The 23,703-nt window shown below is 33.4% G+C and overlaps 1 protein-coding gene across 1 annotated transcript in view; it reads right to left on the bottom strand.

The window, feature by feature from the left end:
- si:dkey-219c3.2 (transcription initiation factor TFIID subunit 4) overlaps window positions 1-23,703 on the bottom strand; it is a 101,434-nt gene that overhangs the window by 59,496 nt on the left and 18,235 nt on the right. Inside the window, exons 5-10 of the mRNA XM_056451895.1 lie at window positions 23,129-23,218; window positions 22,638-22,817; window positions 20,034-20,109; window positions 19,791-19,896; window positions 17,513-17,682; window positions 9,789-9,919 (exon numbers count right to left, since the gene is read on the bottom strand). Coding sequence (XP_056307870.1) covers window positions 9,789-9,919; window positions 17,513-17,682; window positions 19,791-19,896; window positions 20,034-20,109; window positions 22,638-22,817; window positions 23,129-23,218 — 753 coding nt within the window. The remainder of the gene's footprint in view (window positions 1-9,788; window positions 9,920-17,512; window positions 17,683-19,790; window positions 19,897-20,033; window positions 20,110-22,637; window positions 22,818-23,128; window positions 23,219-23,703) is intronic.

The following is a 23,703-nucleotide window of genomic DNA, read 5'->3' as shown; positions in this document are numbered from 1 at the left end:
TATTTATAACGTACATATAAATGAAAAATACACCGCATAAATATACATAAATTTATTTACTAGTGCTGGGAAAGATTAATCACAATTAATTGCATGCAAAATAAAAGCTTGTTGTGACACAATATATGTGGGGCTGTTATATTTGTTTATTATGTACAGTATATGTGATACAAACACATACCCAGGGCCCTATCATACAATCGCCGTAATAAGGCGCAAGACGTGTTTGGTTCCATTTGTTGCTATTTTCAGACCAATACAACCCTAATTTCCCCGTTTTGCACTGTTTAAATAGCAAATTTGCACCGCTTTGTTGACTCATGGCTGTTCCAGTCTAGAAAGGGGGTGTGTTAAGACACATTGTTGGCACGTTGCTATTTTGAGGAACTGAAATAGACTGCTTAAAATGACCAGCTGAAAGCAGGTCTAAAGTCCAGCGCAGAGCACGTTAGTAGTGTACCTTAAACGCATACACATTGCTTAATACACACAGGATGTACAGCAACACGCAAATATCTTTACAAATGAAAAAGAACTAAAGGATTAAAATATTACAAAAATTATTATTTTCAAGATAAATATAAAACCACTGCCTCCATGCCTTCATCTCGGGGTGCTTTTGTATAATGTTATTATTATTATTATTATTTATTATATGCACATTTCTATTTGTTTTAATAAAAACAAGCTTAGATTTTCCACCTGTCAGGTTTTGGACCACATGGGGCATAGGACGCGTGTTTGGACATAACCTATTTTTTTTGAGCACACTTTGTTATTATCGTTTATTTATTTGTTTGCTGGAAATTAGAACTGAATTTAGAAATAGTTTTGAAACAAATCTTTGCGCTTAACAAGCCAAATTAAATATGTATGCTACTGGATGTGTTCAGTGGAGTGCGTACAACACCGTTTCCTTATCCACGAAACGAGTAAAGAGTAGAAAATAAGAGAAATAGAAAGTAAAGAGGTCGAATGGAGGAGGCTTATTCTTCATCTTTGTTGAGATGGTCTGTTTAACTGTTTTTTCGCTAGTGAGGCGTTCAGTTTTTTCACTTTCAAAGTCCGCCATGCAAATAGTAAATGTGCCATAGCGCAACGCAACTGACTCTTGAAGGGAATGGGAGCTGAGACTTTGATTGGTTTAATGCAAGTTATGCTCAAAAAACCCATAACTCGTTAAGAGAATAAGCACAACCCTGTTAGACCATGTGCCGCAGAGCAAACCTTATTTTTTCATCCTTAAAATTGCAAAAGTGGATTCGGACATGCCCTTAATGGCTTTGCGCCATTACATAAACAATAATATACAATACATACATGCATGTGTATTTTATATATACATGAAATATATTAATCCAAACTTTCATCTTGAATGCAGTTAATCATAATTAACCTTTTGACTGCACTAATGTAATCCATTATTCATACTGTACACCATTACATTGCAATACATCACTTATCTAAAATTGTGGTTGTATAGCTCCTCATCCTGAGGAAACAAAACAAAAACTCCTCATCAACAAGTTCATCACCTCCACAAACTAACTTTTCCCTCAGCTCGCCTAAAGTTCCACTCTTTTTTTTCCCCCTCTTTCGTACGTAAATGAAAGTGAAGTTAGTAGGTCACCCAGAGCTAATGGGATAATTGTGCGCTTCGCAGTGTTTCTGCAAGGCAACCCCAACTCTTTTCCCTGCGATGGTTCAGGTAAAAGAGCTGCGTGAGGACCAAAGCAGAGCGACACACACACGCATTTTCACACACTTCTGAGGCTATAGCCTATTAGCGGCAGGAACGGCACTGCTCTTCTCATCTCTCCTCGCACGCTCTCTTTTGCCTGACTCGCAGGGCCAACTTTTTCCACGTCTTCATTCAAGTTTGGCTTGTTTTTTCGCTGATGTCAACAGGCTGACTTCATACAGCCGAGCTGGTTGCTCATTTCCAACAGTTTGTTTCAAAATCAGAACGGGACAAATCGCAACATGACACCTTATTCTCGTTTTCTTCTTAGCGCAGAGCAAAAGTCTTCAGTTTTTTTTCCGCCCTCAAGCAGCATTGCATTTGGTTTTTCTGTAATAACAAGGGCAACAAATCTGGGGAAATTGTGGATAAGTAATGAATAATACAAAATACTCTCCTTTTCATTTACAAATAAACAAATAATTTTATACACACATTTAAACTAATTTTAACAGGCATCTTTTAAGTGGATGTGTAGAAATCAGAAACCCTTGTTATAGTGACTTGATGCTATTAAGTGAACTGCAAGTAGTAATTTATTGCTAGTGCTCGCAAGAGTAGCGTCTGTCTGCAGACTGCAAAAAGGGGCGTAACATGAAGGGGCTTAACTTGTTGTAGAGGAGTAACTTAAAGTTATGGAGACCCACATGTCAAAACTATGTTGTCTGTAAGATGGCGCTGTACCCACCAGTTATTAACGTCTATACCAGGGATCGGGAACCATTTTTCAACAAAGAGCCATTTCTGATTTTTTTTAGCAAATGCATTTTTTAAAGAGCCATTTGGATGTATGTACATCTCAAACTGCATCTTTAAAAATGCATTTGCTACTGGATTACTACTATAAATAATACAGGTTTAAACAAAATCTTAATTTATGTCGAACTCAAAAATAAACAAATATGAATGAAGAAATGTCTCCCTTTAATTGTTAACAGAGTTCTTATTAATTTTGCTGTAAAAAATGTACAATAAAGAGGGAATTGTAAATGTATTTTCAATAGGAATCGATAGAAATCACTGATTTCTAGTGACGGTTATAATTTTTTAAACAGTAAAATATTATTGAAGGGAGACAGCTGGAGAGCCACATATTTTTGGTCAAAGAGCCACATGTGGCTCGAGAGCCATAGGTTCCCTACCACTGGTCTATACCTATCACAACCCTAAACCCAACCATCATAGTTATTAACATCTTCACCAGGGGTCTCAAACTAGCGGAACGTGAGAAGATAGTTTGTGGTCCCTGCCTTAATTTGAAAGTTTAACATTAGTGCGGCCCATGAGTTTGATATAAATGGCACTTTGCAGTGCTGCGTGCGGAGTTGAACGGACCCACCAATCACGGTGAGGTATATGGCTCTCGGGGGCGGGACATCAGGTGGACTTGAGACTTGGAGAGAAACATTTGTTACAGTTACAGCAGCATTGCCATGGAGTGTTTTCTCCCATGCCTGCTGGCTGCCTCGTTTCTATTGGGCACATGCGGACATTCGGACATTAGAATTTTTAATCTGTTTGTTTTTTTCCCCATCTTGTGCTAAAAAATTCAAATCTTCTCAAATCTCTTTATTTTTTTATTTTTAAACACAAAATAAGATGAAAAAATAAACAAATTAGAAATTAATAATTATTATTATTATTAATGTCTTGTGGAAAACCTGATGCGGCCCAGCCTCACCCAGACTTTAGCCTCTAGCGGCCCCCAGGTAAATTGAGTTTGAGACCCCTGGTCTACACCTTTCCCAACCCTAATCTCAACCATCACAGTTATTAATGTCTACACCTTCTCCAACCCTAAACTCAACCATCAGTTATTACCGTCAACACTCAAACCCAAGCCTAAACCCAACCATCACAGTCAATAACGTCTACACCTTCCCAACCCTAAACTCAACCATCACAGTCATTAACGTCTACACCTTCCCAACCCTAAACCCAACCATCACAGTCAATAACGTCTACACCTTCCCAACCCTAAACTCAACCATCACAGTCATTAACGTCTACACCTTCCCAACCCTAAACTCAACCATCACAGTTATTAATGTCTACACCTTCTCCAACCCTAAACTCAACCATCAGTTATTACCGTCAACACTTAAACCCAAGCCTAAACCCAACCATCACAGTCATTAACGTCTACACCTTCACCAATCCTAAACTCAACCATCACAGTTATAAACATCTACACCTTCTCCAACCCTAAACTCAACCATCACTTATTGACGTCTACAACTTCTCCAACCCTAAAATCAACCATCAGTTATTGACGTCTACAACTTCTCCAACCCTAAAATCAACCATCAGTTATTAATGTCTACACCTAACCCCAAGCCTAAACCCAACCATCACAGCAATAAACACCTACACCTTCCCCAACCCTAAACCCAACCATCCAATTAATTAACATCTACACCCTCCACAACCCTAAACTCAACCATCAGTCATTAACGTTCCCCAACCCTAAACTTAACCATCAGTTGTTAATGTCTACACCTTGCCCAACCCTAAACCCAACCATCAGTTATTGTCTACACCTTCCCCAACCCTAAACCCAACCATCAGTTATTAACGTTTACACCTTATCCAACCCTAAACTCAACTTTTCAGTTTTTAACATCTACATCTTCCCCAACCCTAAACCCAACTGTCAGTTATTAACGTCTACACCTTCTCCAACCCTAAACCCAAACATCACATTTTTTAACGTACAGCCGCGAGTTGCAGAGGCTTTCATACTTGCCATGCTCCCCATTGTAATCTTCTTTGCAACCACAGGGGATAACACAGAATAGGGTAACTGTCATAACAATACGGACAAAGAAGTCAGCGAGTTGCAAGGTGGAGTTGCTGAATGAATTAATTTATACTTCTGCCTTCTGTTTGTGTTGCTCTGACAACAACACTTCCAATACGCTAGCTGCAGTGAGGTTTCCATGTTCCTCTTTGTTGAGTTTCTTTGCGGATGTTTTGTTTACACTGGAAATATCTAAATTGCTACCTTATTTCACAAGAAGCTAAAACTCAGTAACCATCTGAAACTTCTCTATGGGACTTGACCCTTGTTAAACACTCGCTTCAACAGACACGTAGCTCTTGGCTCCTCCCACACTAGTCACTGCTACCCAAGTCGACCAATCACAGAGTCTGCGCTATGCATGGTCACAACTAAATTTTTGAGAGGTGTGCGTCAGGATCGGTCTGAAGTATAAATTATTCTTTAAATTTAACCTAAAAGCCAAGATTGGTGCAAAATAGATATAAGCTTAACTGGCTAGACAACAAATCCAGCTTCATGGTACAGGTCGCAGGCCAGTACTTGGCGCCAGTACACCCTGCTTGTAAACAGTACATATAAGAAAGTGACGGCATGCCGTCTGCGGCTCTGGACTGATCTGTATGTAGAATTCGCTGTGTGTGTGAGTCTGTGTGTGTAAGATGCATCTCTGCTGTTGGTTATATTGTGAAGCAAATTTACACTATGCTGTGGAAGCATTAGGAAACACTACACCACTTTTTTTTGTTTGTGTTTGCATTTATCTACACTTTTCTAAACATGTACTATTTAAGAGCATGACATCATCGTTTTCAAAGTCTCATTTTGGGTGTTTACACTAAAACGACAATGGTGTTTTTCTTCCATGGTAATTTATGCGTTTTCAGTCACAAGAAAGATTCCTGCTGTTTTTGGCTGAAAACATCTCATGTAAGCAGCCCCTAAATGAGATTCTATGCCCAAATATACTATAAGTCTTAATCTTTCCGTTTTATTACTGAGGAAAAGAGAAAAAAAAACTTACCTATGCAGTAATATACTAACAACATACACCTGCTTTTGGAATTTGCTTTGAGATTGACATCTGAAAGTCTATGCTTATCACAAATACTGTGTGTCCCACAGGTAAACACAACATTGCGGCGGTGCTGCTGTGTGTTCATCTCATAAATACAATCATTTGGACATGACTTGAAGGCAGTAAAAGTAAAAACTGTGAAACATTTATTTACTTAGCTACTGTGTTTCACCACACAGCACCCATAAAGAACACATTCTGCAACCATTACATATAGGGGATTCTAATGCTTCTGGCAATCAATGAATTATCATTGAAATTATGCCAAAGATAAAATAAATCAATATAACTTTTAAAAAAATCTAATTTTCTTTATTTTAAAAAAGGGTGAAAAAACACAATAATTAACATAAAAGTTGTGAAATTACTTCAAAGGTTCATCAACCAGTAAGGTAATTTAAGTTTTATGCATCAAGTTGAGTTATAATATAAGCAAAAATAGTAATATCTGTATATTGGTCAAAGATGAGATTTTTGTGTGAGCAAAAGACCTTTTATATACATATAAAGCATGAAATAATTGTGATGTAACATTAAAATATGGGTGAAATAACGTTTTAGTGTATCTTTCTCATTTACACAGTTTATTTGAAGGATAATGGTAAACAACATAGATTTAAATGAAATAATTAATAATATATTAAGAGTACATTGTGGCTGCATTGTGATCTTCAACCCTTGTCTAATGTGTAAATTTACTACACTTCTGTTGGTGTTGTTTTTGCCCCATTGACTTCCATTATAACAACATACTTTGATTGCAAAGCCATTACACCATATAATCATGCATTCTTGATTGTTTGTTGTTTTCACTCTTGGGAGGAAGCACAAATTGTCATTTTACTGTTGATCGTCAGTTAGCAGCATTAACCCTTTAGATAGACCCGTTTAAAAACCGTTCTGGCTTTTATATGGAGTTCTATGATAGTGTGCGATAATTATAGTGTGCGTGGATAAATACACTTTCTGTGTTTACTTTGTCCTGAAAACAGGTGCTTGTTTTAATTTTCTCAGACATATCAAAATAAGCATGCAAAGATCTCTCTTGCACTCTCACACACAAACACACTATACTTCATATAAAAGACAGAAAGTAAGCTTAATTGCTAATTTTACCATCTTCCGAAAAGGGAAAACTACCAACAATCAAGACTGCATATTAATATGGTATCATGGCTTTAGAGCTTAGATCAAGCTCAAAAAATTAAACCTTACTGTACCTGAGCCTGTGCACCTTGTGTCCAGGACCGAGCCGATCCGACACATTAACTGTAATTATGAGCCCGAACCCGATTTAAAGCACACACTTTTTTTAAATATGTGACTGCTATAACAGACATGCTCAGCTACAATTCTGAGATGTTTGAACTATAGAAATTACTTTAGATTTATCTTACCTCACTCTCAGGGGTACGCTTGAAGTAACAAAAAAGGACATTGCATACCCGTATCAACTTTCCCATTTTTGCAGAGATTCTCCTGTTTTTTACCATTCTGTTCCGCTATCATGACATTAAAGAACTTTCCCATATCTTTCTGTGAAAAGTGAAAGTAGCATCAAAAAGCCAAACTTAAATCTGATATAGTCTAGTTGCAAGAGCTGTTTAAGATGCTTCTGCGTTGAAAATGAATCTAAAAATGGCCGCATTCACTATGTAACTTCTGAATCAGTCAATTCATGTAACGCCTGTTTTACACTGCATGCTGACGTTGCTGCGGGCCTTGTTTCAGATGAAAAGTTCAAATAAAAAGTGTATTGTATATAAAGATGGATAGGTAACTAGATAGAATAGAGATAGATCAAACTGTGCAGCAGCCACCAATCAGCCTCTGCTCTCCATATGCACTGCAGACAGGGGACTGACAAACGAGCTCCGTATAAAGACACTGTTCTTAGATCTGCTTCTGTACACGCAATTTGAAGATTAGCGAAAGTGGACGCTTGGGTATTTGGGTGTTTTTAGACAAATACAGACAAATACAGTTAATGATATGTAAACATGTCCATTCTGGCGTCTTTTATTTTAAACACAAATAATTTTGTCTTAAACGAGCACAAACAGTACGAAAGTAATCGAATGCTTTCATTATAGATTTGTGTATTTCTCCACTTGTGTAGCTCTCCACACAATTAGGCTACTTAAGTAATGACTTTAAAAAAAGGTCTTGGGCAAAGAATCTAAAATTAACATGGCTTTGCAATAAAAAAAAAAAATGTTGCTAGAAGTCAATTGGGCAAAAACCAGTGAAGGTTCCGAGAAGGGGTGGGAATATTAATATACTTTTATTGCAGAGGGAAACGTTTTACATTTGCACATTGAATACTTCGTCTCTGAGAGGTTTAAGTTTGGATTTTGGTTTGAAATCTTTTTTGTAATTGTATTTATATATATTATATTGTCAAATGTATACTACATTCATGTGTGTGTTCATATATATATATATATATATATATATATATATATATATATATATATATATATATATATATATATATATATATATATATATAGGTTTACTGGCCTGTTGGTTGGTTGATATGATTATGTTTTGCAGGTGTGATGCATTATATTTATACAATGAATGCTTTGTCTCTGAGGAAGTTTAAACTTTTGTGTAATGGTATGTATGCATCTCACATTGTCATATGTATATTGTTGCATGCGTATTCTTGGCTGATTGGGGTGATTGTTTGCTGGTGTGATGTGTAGAGCTGTACTACTATTTCTTGAGTTCTCCAATTGTATTGTTTAACTTGATGAAGACCATGTTGGTCAAAACATTGTGACTAAAGTGGCAGTGTGCCGATTTTCTTTTGATCTTTTGCTACTGTGTATCAAGCACCTGCATTTGAGATTCCTAGATGTGCGCACATTTCTGTTTCTTGGTGGCTTAAAATGAGCCACAACCATGATGAAAGGGTAGTCAATTTCCAAGAGTGTATTGTTGAGATTTTTAAAACTTTCAAAGCATTTTCCCAAAATATTCGTAAAATTAAGATTGTCCACTAAAAATCTATCTATTTGCTAAAACACAGGGACAGTTGTGGGCAAATTGAGACTGAAAACATCCCAAACAATTCTCAAGTGTTAAACATGCCTAAAAATGCCATCATGTGCTGTAAATAAAACACTAAAATATGGGTGAAATAATGTTTGTGTATCTTTTACATTATATATATATATATATATATATATATATATATATATATATATATATATATATATATATATATATATATATATATATATATATATATATATTTATTAAATAGTGATTATTAAATCAAATGTAAATTTGAAAAATGACAAATCGGTAAAACCTAGTTTGAGGGATAATAGTACAGTATTTTAAATTACAATAATTGGAATTGTATGGCTGCATTGTGATCTTTAACCCTTGTGTATTGTTAATTTTTTCTCCTTTTGTTATGTTGGTGCTGTTTTTGTCCCATTAACATTATAACAACCGTTCATTGATTGCAAAGCAATGACACCATATAATCATGCATTCTTGATTGTTGGTGGTTTTCCCTGTTGTGAAGAGGTAAATTTTTTTATTTTTACTGTTATTTTGACTGTGGCATCATTAAGCTTTTAGATAGACCGGTTTTAAAAAGGTTATGGCTTAAAATTGAGACTCAAAATCACCCCAGAGTGAATGAAAACATCCCCAAGAGCTCTCAAGTGTTAAATATGAGTTTTATAAAATTCAATCAAAACAATTCTTGCTCTAAATATGCCTGAAATTGTTTGTTTATTGTGTTTAAGACACAATATCACAATAATAACATATTACAGCATCAAAATTCCCTTAATCAGTTGTATACTTATTTAAAATATATACATATACAAATCAGTTCAAATGAATCTGAATCATTTTTCCAACACCAAAACTAATCTTTAATCAAGTGATCGCTAAATAATAAAGTACTTTAGTAGTAATCTATAACCAATAGGGATGGTTTAATAAGTCCAGTTTAGTGTGCTGTCCAATATAAGTCTCCTATTAGTAGAAGACTCATATATTACTAATGTATCTCCAGTGATCAGAACTCAGGTTAGGATTACCATTACCAGTTACATTTCCAGCGTGAAGGACGTATAATGAGAAGTGTTCGGTGGTGAAACTCAGTCTGTGGTTTCTCTTTGAAGTACTGGAGTGTGTGGTGTTCAGGTATTGGTTCTTACTTTACATGAATCGGCTCTATGTTGCGCAACAGCCGACACTTTCTCCAGCATGGAGCGCAGCCTGGACTGAGTGGCGTGAGAAATGAGAGTGACCGTCTCCATTGACACCTCCGTCACACCGAACTTCTTGGCTGAAACGAGACAAAGTTTGGTGGTAAAAAGTTACTCGGGGAAGGTAGAAGAGGGAAAAAAAGTGAAATGAAGAGCAATTCTTTGAGCCTGGAGCGTCAAGCCAATTAAAAGACGAGTATTATTGTTTTGCTTCTCAATCCTGCCTCGTGATATGACCTAATTTAACTGGTAAACACTTCAATGCCACACTTCTGTGCATCTGTCACACCCACACACTCGCTTTCAATCACTCTCTTTCTCTCTCCAGCAGGTGGCGCTACACACTCCTCCCGGTTTCCTCCTGCAGCCATCTCACACACACACATGCACACACTCACACAGAGAGAGAGAGAGAACTCCCCCGGAGGAAGATTTACATTTTTAACACACTCCACCCCCCTGGCGACAGCATAACAACCACAGCCGGGCTCCATGTAATAGCACATATCCGCGGGCACTCATTGGTATGCACTGTGTGCTAAATCAAGCGCACGGGGGGAGAGAGAGTTTTCTTAAATACAATAATGGAGGGCGCTTTTTGGGATGAGAGAGATCCAAAGACTTGCCTCGTGTCTGAACGACAGTCTGCCGCTTCTTCGCAGTGTTAAGGATGGCTTTAAAATTATTTATATAAAGGTGAACTATTTATTACTGATGAGATTGCATGTAGAGCGTTTGACTGTCTGGTCTTGATTATAGACTGGATTGGGTGTTGACATGCACCTTTGCTTACTAGTAATGGAAAAAAGGTAGAGGACTTTATTTCCAAGGATTTATGGGTAATGTTTACACTTCCAGTCAAATTTTTTATAATTTCAATTATTTTTAAGTCTGGATTTAGTTGATATAGCTATGAAATAATGAATAAAGAACAATTTTTAATGTCATATCTTTTGTAATTATTCCTGTGATGAAAATTGCATCATTGCTCCAGCCTTCAGTGTCACAAATTTATTCAGAAATTATTCTTAATTATGGCTAAAGTAACAATTCTGTTCACCATTACTGATGGCCAAAATGAGAAAAGGATTTTAGTGGAAACTATAAAGCATTCTTTTTCAGGTTTCTTTGAAGAATAGTGATTTTAAAAGAACAGCGGTTATTTGAAATTATTTATTGTAAGTATATATTTTTCACATTTGTTAATTAAATCTTAAAAAAAAAAATTAAATTAACCAGTAATTTTCATAAAATCATACTACCGATTTTTACATAACAAAACTAAACATTTATAAACACTAAAAACATTTTATTTATAATTTTTTTCTGTTATGTTTTTTGTTTTGGAGTAAGGGAGACTAAAACACAAATATAAGACAGACAAAATTCAATATACTACCATCTAATTACTAGTATCAAAGTTAACTAATTATTGGTGGGGAAAGTGCTATTCAAACACACATCTTTCTTATTCTGCACCAATGCAAATATATGTGTACTGCATTACTATAAAGTTATTTTGGAATAAATCAACAGTAAATGCTGTACATAACATTTACGCTCTGCGGGTTATTTCGGAATACCATATGAACCTCTTAGCAACACCCTAGCTACCATCTGGAATACAAACGGTGTGTCCGAAATCACATATAGCATGTGAAAAGCAGTGTGCAAGCAGAGTGAATAGTATGTCCCAATTCGTTTTATTTGACAGAAAAAAAAAAAAGTACTCGGTTGACCAACTACTTCCAGCAAGATTCTGAAATGCACACCGAATGGACACTTTAACTATTCCATGAGGCCACAGGAGAAAATTTAGGAATGGGAGAAAAGAGACGTAACTTATGCGGGTTGGTCAAATGATAAATGGTGGATGTAATATATTTAAATTCCATTCATATTACTCATAGTCTCCAAAATCACATAAAACTCAAGTAGGTACTACAATTGAATTTCCTACACAACTTTTAGAACCCTTAGTTCATTCCATATAGTATGAATGTAAGTAGCATAAACTTAGGTCAAGTTGAGTTTTATTGTCATTGCGCTACACTGTAAAAAATGTTTGTGACACAGTTTAAAAAAAAAAAAAAAAAAAAAAAAAAAACTGTAAAACTACTATGGTAACAATCCATATGGTAAAAATCTAATTTCATATATGTGAATAACTGTAAATTCACTTTCCTAGAATTCCCTATATGACATTTCATATGTTATAATTTTTTGTTGATATTTCTAAAGGTACTTTTCAGTTTATCTCTTGAGTAATTACAGGATTTATGTTACATCTAAGGTTGATAAATAAAGTTTATTGCATTACTTTATGTGTTACCGTGATGGTGTTTAGCAGTTGTGAATGACACTGAGGATCTATTTGTGGGAAAAGTTATTTGTGATGAGCCCTGGTTTATCATATGACTTTCTCATCCACACCTGCTTATGGTTGTGTTTTTGTCTGTCAAGCCTGATTTCTACTCGACGCGTTCACTAGTTTGCTTGAGCGCGTGCAGTGAACGTCACGTCATCGCAGTTTGTGGTGGTTCGCTTTGGGTGCATGCGACATGTTTTTGGCTGGCGGAGCGCATGACTCGATTGGATAGTTCACGTGGCACCACATTTCATTTGAGTTGAATATGAATCACTTTGAAGAGATTTTGTTTGAAACGAGTACAAACATCTTTATGATCAGTCCATGTGTGATCATAGGGAGACTAATAATTCTTGGCTAGAAATTGCAACCAGTGGGAAAGGAAGAAAGTTTTTGTTAAAAAGTTTAGAAAAACTTGAGGGATAAATTTGTTAAAACCAAAAAAGAGGCCATGGCAAAAAGAGCCATGTGGTTAATACAAAATTAAAGAATATATGTTTTTCCACCAGTCATAGGTTTTACACTGTTTATATTACAATTTTAAATTTAATAGTTACAAAAATAAAATGAAGTAACAAAACTATTTCTTTGATAACTGGAAAAGAATTTTTGAACCTATTGGTTTACAATATAGTGATGCGCTATTTTTCTAGGCTTTATTAGTGATAATGGTCAGAGAATGTTGGACCATTATTGCTTTTTAGCATATCAGTAGAGGACACAAACTAGCCAGACAGTAATGTGTGAATTGTGGAGTGGGCTAAATCAATAAAAAGACCGCCAGCATTTTTAAGCAAGTGTACTTTTTTGGCATTTATTCTTGCAGTAATAAAAAATATATTTGTAGCGCAACCCATGTTCCGTTGCCATTGAGATTTAACTTTAATAGGTAGAACTGTCCGAGATATGAACAAAAGCAAGTAATACATCAAAGTGTGATTTAAAAAAATGGATATTAAGTGATATTAATGATATGACGTAGTTCCGGAAACTTCCTACTTGTACGTTCATCTGTCCATCTGACTTTACAGTGGGGTTTTTTGACCGCCCCCTTTCGTTTTAAAAAAATATCACAAGGGCGAACGTGTCAAGTATAAACGCCTTGTCCATTTCATGAGGTGCACGCGCCGTCAGCGAAGTTCGAAACGCGACGCCAGGCAAAAGTATAAATCAGCCTTTACAAAGTTATGCTGTGTAGATGTTAGTACTTCAAAACACCATAAAAAAGAAACAATAAATATGCCAGTTTACCATAAATTTAGAAAATTTATTCACAATCCTACTGTATTTTTAACAGTTAAATTCCGGCAAACACAGCGGCCATTTTTTCTGTAAATCTTACAAATATTTATTTTCAAAGAGTGTCCAATTGTGAACAAAGTTGAATAAAATCTTGTGTCTCTACAGTCACCATTTGTTATTAATAACATGATCTATTAGCATCCGTTGAGCCCATTCAGAAATTTTCTTGCGCGGCATCATTGGATAGAGTCAATTGGACGCACACTTCAGAATCTCAACAGAAGTAGTAGTTCATCCAGGTACCTCACAGTTCACATATTGTTTTTTACAAGCTACATAAAAGGCAAGTATGCGATTTCAGACACAGCTCTCTTCACACTACACAGAATGTACTTTTCTAAAGGTTGTGCAAATTAAAATAATACCTACTCAACTAGTATGCCATTTCAAACACAGCTATTCGTTATGTTCAGGCACACATTTTCTTCACAAAAAGCAGATTAGGACATTTGTTTACATGTAGAATCCGCAGGTATGTCGATCTAAATCCATCTGGTGCTTAAAATGTGTATTGTTTGTTTATGCAGGGACATTCTGAGTGTGCAAGCAAGTGACCTTGTCAGGGAAGAGGCCCGAGGCAACCTTTCATTTCAGCACATAGCAGACTAACAGCGAGCCATCAAAAGACGGCATATAAAGTACTCATACGCAGAATGAGGAGCCCTCGAGCTCACACACAGGGCATTCATTATGATGACTGAGCAAGTGAGTGACCAGCTCTAGTGCACTAGAAAGTGGACAAGTCTTAGGTGGAGATCAAGAAGAAAGGGATTGAGGGATACCAATCAATAGATCTTTATGTAAAGGGTGGGTTATGCTAAGAAACTATTTGACTAGTAATTCTTTTTAGCTTTTAATAGCTGCATTTTTATACAAAATACAATAAAAACTGTAGAATTGTAAAATATTACTTCAATTTAAAATGACTGTAATTATAGCTCACTTTTAAGGTAAATTATATTTTAAAATGTAATCATTCCTAATCAGGGTTTCAGCAGGTTTCATCGAGTCAAATGTAAGACTTTTTAAGACCCTTTTATAAGTATTATGAATGCAATTTAAGACTTATACAGGGCCAAACACTAATGATTATTTTTATGTGTCAAAATAAAAAAAGTCTAGTTGTATACACTATTTTCAATATATTATTAATTTATTTTTTTAAAAGACACATTTAACAATATTAAAAGTATATTTATTGTGGAGGCAATTACATAAATAATCATAAATATATATTTGTTGGCTTGTGGTCCAAATTGATTGAGTTTAACTTCTATTCAACCTAATGCATTTCTGTTATTATGACAAGGAACGGTGTAATTGTTTTTACTTTTCTTTCCTTGATTTTATTAAGATGGGTAGTTGGTGATTGAATGGATGTTGGCCCAATTGGGTAGCTTTACTTGGACAGAGGAAAATTAAGACCTGTTTAAAATGATGTGAGACCTACAACACAATATTTCTGTGAATTTAAGACTTTTAAGGCCTAAAATATTGCTTTTGAAATTTAAGACATTTTAAGACTGTTTAAGACCCCACGGACACCCTGTATTACACTGAATTAGAATTTTCAGCATCATTACTCCAGTCGTCAGTGTCACATGTCCTTTCAGAAATCATTCTAATAGACCCTTTTCACAAGACTTATGAAGCGTTTAACGGTTATCATAATTTTAAACCTTGAAAGTTTTTAATATTTTGATTGTTAAAAAAAATGTATAAACAGTTATATGCAATTATGACTGTATTATATCATCTTTGCATCAAATTACAAAAAATGAATTACCACTTATGTGAGGTTTTTCTAATGCAGCATCTATGGGGTTGAGAGTAAATTTGACATTATTCTCTCCTCTGGCTGACATCATCAGTCTCACACTATTTTTTCCCTTTTTCTGAAAGTCTTGATTACACCATCATGGTGTTTTTCTTTTATTATTTCAGCAATCAGGATAGTAAATATTATTTGCTGTACTCTCCTATTCACTGCGCTTTAAGAACAATCTAAATCTCTTTACTAACACTTTAGATGATTTGATTACAATTATTTATAACAAAAAAATGTCAACGTTACTTTTTCAAAAACATGAAGGGATGCAAATGATTGCAATATTGATTACACTGTAAAATTGCTGGGTTCAATATGAAGGACTTAAAATAACTTCTTAATTTTTACAAAATTAAAGTGAATTAAACATAAGTAGTTGTTTGTATTTTTGTTTAAAAAAATACGGGCAAAAATAAAATCAACGGCAAAATATTAAAAGTTTTCTGCTTGACTTTGTTGTCATGACATCCAGTGATCATACGAGGCTTCACGTGATTGAGCGGGCTAACACCAGCTTTAACACACCACAGCAAAGTGATCATTTGAATGAATGAAGATGTCAGTCTCACAGAAAAGAAAACTTGATGAAGAGAATCGACAGTTAAGTTGAATGGACAGATAAGTATGTTTATTTTGCCACAAGCCAACACAAAGCATTCTGCTTGATTTGTAATGAGAATCAGAGTAAAAGACGAAATGTGAAACGCCACTATGAAATGAAACACGGACATTTTGAACGGCAGTATCCACAAAATACAGATATAAGGACCGTAAAACTACAACACTTAAAGTTTTCATTACACATCTTTTGTATTTTTCACTTTTTTTGAATAAAGGTCTGGATGCAGACCTGGTGTAGTTGGCCTGATTGCAATGCTTTTTAATGCCCACACCACTGCTAACCTCACCCCTCAGTTAAGTCACTAGCTCCATTGAGTGCATTGTGTCTGACATTGCATGTCTGAGATTTGCAATCTCAGCTTGCATTATCATGGATGCATCCAGCGACTATTAGGCCTCCCTTTTGTTGTGTTTTGTGCAAAAATGCACTTATATTGTATTAGAGGTTCTGCCACATCTGCATTGTATTCATGCGTTTTGAATTAAAATGCCATTATTTAAAGAAAAATTAAGTGTTGACTTGTGATGCATGTTATGGATGTTTATTAAAAACAAGTTATGTAATATTAATTGTTCTGAACCTTTGACCTAAATAAACATTCAGATTTGGACCTTTTAATGTTGACATTAAGAACCCCTGATTTAGGTATTTGATACATGTTTAGCTTGTTTTTTTGCTTTAAAACTTTAAAGAAGGTAGATTTGTTATTAAAATGTCTTTTTTAACAAACCTAAATACTATGTTTAACTTAAATGTAAAGAATTGAATTGAGTTTAATTTACATTGCCTATGCATTGAGAATTTTAAGCATTAAGTATTACTGAGTCAAGTAATTTAATTACTTCTTGGAAAAATGTAATAATTTTTCTTTTTAGATTAAGTAATTAGAAAAGTAATTAAAATACTATGATATAATTAGTAATTAATGTCTTTGTTAAAGTAACTTAACCAACTTGATCTGCGGCATCAAATCATCATACAAAACTTATTTCCAATAGATCACTTAACACTGTGTTCTGTCATGTGAATGAATTACTGGAATAATATTAAAACTACAATTTAAAATACATTTACATTTTATATATACACACACATAGTTATTATTATTCTTTATGTGCATGTAAAGAAATTACCCTGATTAAAATGTTTCTTAAGCTGTCATACAAAGTGTTAATGTGCAGATTCCTTCAGTAATCTATTCATACTTTAAAATATTAGCTCTCTGTGTGGCATTTAAATCAAGCAGCCGAATCCTGATGCTTATAAAAAGAAATGACACATGTTTCCTGTCTCATCGGGCCAGCTTTCATCAGCTTTTTGTTTAAATCCATTCATAATCCCACACCCATTTGAAAGATCCGCCCTCAAACAACGTCAGTCAACACTGATACAGTAATTAGACAGAATATTAACTGCCCACACAGTGGCGGTGCGGCTTAAACCTCTTTATGACTGTAAACCTGCCAGGAGAAACTGATCCTGACAATCACATAGCCAGACTGCCGCTATGGTATGTGTGAAAGGGTGTTGTGGTGGCTTATAATATTTGGTACCGGTTTCGAGGAGTCGTTTGTGGAGCAGGCTGGCAGGAAGGAAGGCCTCATCCTTACAGGAGCGGATCTGGGTGCCCACCAGCTCTGAACCCGTGGCCAAGATACGGGCGTTTTCCTCGTTCAGGTTCACACCAGCCATGGATGCCACGTCATTGATGTCGTCATCATCCCTGTGGATATGAACAGAGGAGACAGGAGATGGGTTTTTCCATGCATTAAACAGGTATATTATCATACCATATTTAAATCTAACAATTTTAAATATTTTAGTTTAACTTTTTTTTCATCAATTTATGATTCTGTTATTAGACTGTGAATTATATTTGTATAAAAATACAATAGAAAAATATATAGTTATTTTTATCATAGTATTTTTTCATTTAAAAGCTTTTTTATTATTTTTTTTTTTTATTAATTTAATTACATTTTTAAGATGTAGTAATTATGCTACAGCACACAAATGTATGGTAAAATCATTGTACATTTTAAATATTTTTTAAAATATTTTTTTTCCAATTAAAATATTTTTTTTTCCAATTTCAAGAATCAATAAAAAAAGATTAAAATATTTTACACTTTAATTTTATTAAAAAATTGTATTGTTACATATTTTTACATAGTTTTACAAAAGATTATTCATTAAAAACATACAACATATTCACAGAATAATCACTATTAATAAACTAATATTAATACTAAATATTTTCACTAATATTTTTATAAATTATTACAATTACAATGTATATTTTAAATAACTCCATCAAATATAATAAAGCAAAATATTATGAATATACAGAGAAACATTAACTTTTTTCAATAAAACACACATACCTTACATCAATTTATGATTTTGTAATACGCTTACATAAAGCTGTAAAATATGTATCAATAAAAATACGATATTAAAAAGTAATGTTATTATTTTATAATAATATTTTTTAAAGTTATATTAAATTTAATGTACGTAGTAATGCTACTGCATAAAAATACATACCCAAATGTATGGTACTGTAAATCCCTGTATATTTTAAATATTTGTCTTACAGAAAACAAAAACTGTATTTTGTACAAAAAAAATCATTAAATTCATACAGTTAGTTAACTAAATAATCATAAATTTATTTTATGAAATCATTAAAATTACTGCCTTTTAAATATTTATTTCAAAATATAATAAGCAGAATATAGAGATACTTATTAACTTGTTTCACTAATCTACACACATATACATTTGAGTATTTTGCGTTGTACATTTAAACATTAAAATGTTCAGTTATGTAGTACTATGATTAGTGTATTAGGAAGAATTGTTCATTTATATTTATATATATATATATATACACATATACACATATATATATATATATATATATATATATATATATATATATATATATATATATATATATACATATACATATACATATACATATATATATATATATATATATATATATATATATATATATACATATATATATATATATATATATATATATAAAACGTTAAACACATTTTGAATTTTGAAATTTGAATTTTGTGTTAATATAAAATTTGTAAATGAAAAAGTTTTTCAGTTTTTTTTTTTTTAAGAAAATTATTCTGCTGCATTTATTAAATGTAAAAAAGAATTGTTAAATATTTATAAAAAATAAAATAAAATAACTGCTTTCTTATTGTATGCAGTTTCAAATGAAATTATTACTCCAGTCATTACTGCTTTTATTACTATTACCATTCATAATAATAATAATAATAATAATAATAATAATAATAATAATTAATATTAGAGTGATTTCTGAAGGATCATGTGACTCTGAAGACTGAAGTAATAAAGCTGAAAAATTATCATTACAATCACTGGAATAAATTATTAAAATAAATCATAAACTACTTTTGAACAGTTATTTTATAGTGCAAAAACATTTCACAATTTTTACTGTATTTTGATTAAATAAATGCAGCCTTGGTGAGCAGGATAAGCTTATTTTATTCCCACTGATATATATATATAAAATGGGACAATTCTTTATTATTTGTATAAATGAATAAATATAAACTCATATATAAATTCATAAATATCACAAATCTTTCACCGTTTAATCATTTTCACAAAAACTATTCATTTTTCTTCACCATAATAATAATAAACAGTGACAAACCGGACTTCATTCCATCACACCCATTCTCACATCCTCATATTCAGCTCCCAAATGCCAAGAAACAAGAAGCAAATCTAGAGAAACGCTGCCATCTACTGGACTATTAGAAAAGCTACCTGAAAGTCCCGCCCCCGGGGTCATTGAGCTTCTGTTTTTGATTGGCCGAGGCATGAATGGCCACACCCATGGGGCTCCTCACTTGCAAGGGTGTCCCAATAGCACCTGCAATAAAACTTGCAATTATACTGCGGTACCTCAACTGGACTCTTGCATGAGAAAAGGAGCACTTAAGCCTCCATAACTTTCCTTTAGTGGGTTTAAAATGGACTCTAAGCTCATTAAGTCTCTCAATAGCTTACCTTGAGCACGAACCGCCTGTGTAATCACCACCGGCATCCGTGTCTGAGTTGTCTGAATTCCAGGCCTCTTGACAGCCTAGGGACACAAAGGATATGAAAAACTGTAGACAAATGCTGGATGACTATTGCAAGACTTTTGATGATTTTCATTAAGTTAGTAAATTAATAAATGTGCTTTGAAAGTTTCTTTTACAAAATAAAACATGATTTTATTTAAACAGCCTTTGCAAACAAAGCTTAAATAAAATAAAACTTAAATTTCCATTAAAAATATTAAAATACAGAAATAATAATGTAGTTTTTAATAAAACAAACAACAAATTTGCTGAGGAAAAGTCTGAGTCTGAATTTGCTGAGTCTACAAATGTTAATCTGTGGTGCACAAAAATGTTACTTTAATTCTTTATATTTTAGAAGTGCATTACAATGTATTTTGGTCAAGTCTGAATCACCAATCAACTGAATTGACCACTGGAATCATTTGAAGTGCTTTTTTACTACCATGGCTTAAATGTATTATTGAGCGAATAGAGATGTTTTTATTAAAACTAATACAATTCAAATGAGTTATTTTAACCTTTTTGTTTCATTTTAATTAAATGTAAAGTTTAAATACATTTAAAATAGCTTTTGTTTTCTATTTTTAATATGTCTGGATTTATTTTTATTTTAAAGTTAAACTAAAAGGAATTAAGCACCTAACTAGCTAAAATGACATCTTGTATTTTTTTTACATCTTACAAATCCTAAAATAGGGCATCATGGTGGCACAGTGGGTAGCACGATCGCCTCACAGCAAGGTCGCTGGTTCGAGCCTCGGCTGGGTCAGTTGGCATTTCTGTGTTGAGTTTGCATGTTCTCCCTGTGTTCGAGTGGGTTTCCTCCGGGTGCTCCGGTTTCCCACACAAATCCAAAAGACATGCGCTAGAAGTGAATTGGGTAAGCTAAATTGACCATAGTGTATGCGTGTGAATCAGTGTGTATGGATGTTTCCCAGTGATGGGTTGCAGCTGGAAGGGCATCTGCTGCGTAAAACATATGCTGGATAAGTTTGCAGTTCATTCCGCAGTGGCGACCCCAGATTAAGCCGAAAAGAAAATTAAAGAATGACAGAAATCCTAAAGTACTAAGGCAAAACTATTATCCTTTCTGTGAAATTTTAATAATTTAAATAAAAACATATTTCCCAATTGCTGTTTAAAAGAGCAAGGAAATTTTCCAAAGCATTTCATAATTACATTTTTCCCTCTTTGACAAGTCTAATTTCTATTATTTTGGCAGGAAATAAATAATTAAATAAATAAATAAACATTTTTTTGTCTTTTTAATTTATTTATTCATTTTTATATTATTAGCCACTTACGATTTTTTACTGCTAAAGAACAAGTCATTGTTGTCCAGATTGCCTAATTAATTAAACTTGTCTAGTTTACCTAATTAACCTAGTTCAGCATTTAAATTTCACTTTAAGCTGAATACTAATACTAAATATTTGCACATTTAAAAAATGCACATATTCATCGCACTACGGTGCACTAATTCATTTGGAAATGTCCATATCCACTGCACATATACATTTGTAATTACGTTCATATCTATCTGCATATTTCTGATTATTAATAGCAACCTGTATATTCATCTATTGTTAATCTCCGTTCATAGTTAATACAACCTGTATATAATGTTCATAGTACATCCATCTGTAAATATCACCAAATTTTTTTTTCTAGAATTGCACTTTATAATTTATACCTATATCCTACACTTGCTGCTGTTGCACTCCTGGTTTATTTATTTATTACATATTTATTGCCACATCAGCAACTTATGGCTATTTCGTGGCCAAATGGATATACATTAAACTATTACATGATAAATACAAATTCGTATTATATAAAATAAATAAATAAATTACTCAGACAAATATATAAAATATAAATAGATAAAATGTACAAAAAAAAAATTTCAAAGTTAAATATGGTTTTTCAGTTCTATTTTTGATAAAAAAACGTAAAACTCTTCCTGGTGGAACCTTTTTAAAAATGTCCATCAAAGTTGCACCCCTGGTTAGACCTAAACTGCAATTGGTTGCCTTGAACTTGTACTTGTGTAATGACAATAAAATTGAATCTAATCTATAGTACTTTGCAAAATAACTAGTAAAATTTTATATACTGTCATTAGGGCAAATACAAAACAAAAACAATATTAAAGATATTACGTTTTATAAATTGTTGAAAAAAAATGTCTCCATTAGGCAGCACTCTGGAAATAATATTTGAACTTTGAAAAATAACCCAAAAATTCACAGTATGGCTAATAATTTTGCCTTCAACTAATTATTTATTTTGTTTTTCATTTTTTTTAAGCAGTAAAAAATACCAGCATTATAGTATTGGTTTATTTGCCTAAAATAATTACTTAATTATTACATTAAAGTAATTACATGAGATTAAAAACTAATAACGTCAAATGATTTTTAGGAGGGACCAAACTTGGTTTTTTAAATTCAATAAAATGATCTTAATTTTCACAATGCAATTTCACAGGCAACATAAAGAAATGATTATTCAATATATTCCAATGACAGGAAAGCAGGAGTACCAGTGCTGCGGCGGGCGTGAGGGCAGTGGTGGGTCTGATGGTAGTGGGTAACGTGCTCGGTGCCGGAGCTTTAATGGTGTTGACCGGCAGAGATGCTGCTGCTGTAGCAGAGGTCTGAGACAGCTGAGTTAAAGACTGCTGGGAGTTCAGAAGGGTCAGACGCAGAGCAGGCAGGCTTTTCTGTACAAAGACAAGGAAACATTTCACGCTAAAAAATGAAAATCAAGTCATCATCTCACTCTAATGTCAATAAAACTTGTATTAAAGAATGCTAATAGCCAAACAGTTCTCACCCACATTGATTTACATGGCATTTTCTACCTATACTATGAAAGTCAATTCTTCAAAACATCTCCCAGTGTTTTACAAAAGAAATGCATACAGGTTTGGAAATAAAGTGATGATAGAATTCTCATTTAATTGTGGTCCATTCAGATTTCTGAATTTAAAAGGATCGAGCGCATGTTTTCTAACACAAGTTTGATTCCTACCTTCAGAAAAGGGATCAGGTACGGTTGAGGAGAAGATTTCAACTCCGTCTGCAGGCGATTTGTAAACTCCTCTGGCTCAATTTTTGCATCCTTTGCAGGTTTTAGAAGGCAAAATGCACATTAGTTATTTCAAATAACACCCATGAATGATTTATGAAAGGATTTGCTTGTTTTACGTTTACTGGAGAGTTTAATGCACACTTAAAGTTTAATGGAAACAATGCAGGGCTTAAAAAGAAAGATTGCCCTTTGATCAAATATATTTGTGTCATACGCACATTTATTCAACATTCAAGATTGTATGATGTACTAAAGTTAGTTAATTTTGCTAACGTAAAATTATTTTTTTTTTTTTACTTTTAATACATCATACTTAACTATTATATGAATCATGTGCTACAAAGCTTTAAACAACATTTTTGATAGGAAAGTAGCATTGTGTGTGAATACACATCTTATTGCATAGTGCATTTTATTGTATCAAAAGTATGTAATTCTATTTTAATTAATGTAGATAGATAGATAGATAGATAGATAGATAGATAGATAGATAGATAGATAGATAGATAGATAGA

The sequence above is a fragment of the Danio aesculapii genome, chromosome 25, assembly GCF_903798145.1.
Source record: "Danio aesculapii chromosome 25, fDanAes4.1, whole genome shotgun sequence".
Lineage (NCBI taxonomy): Eukaryota > Metazoa > Chordata > Actinopteri > Cypriniformes > Danionidae > Danio > Danio aesculapii.
The sequence above is the reverse complement of the archived record's forward strand: the minus strand, read 5'-3'. Positions and strand labels throughout refer to the sequence as shown.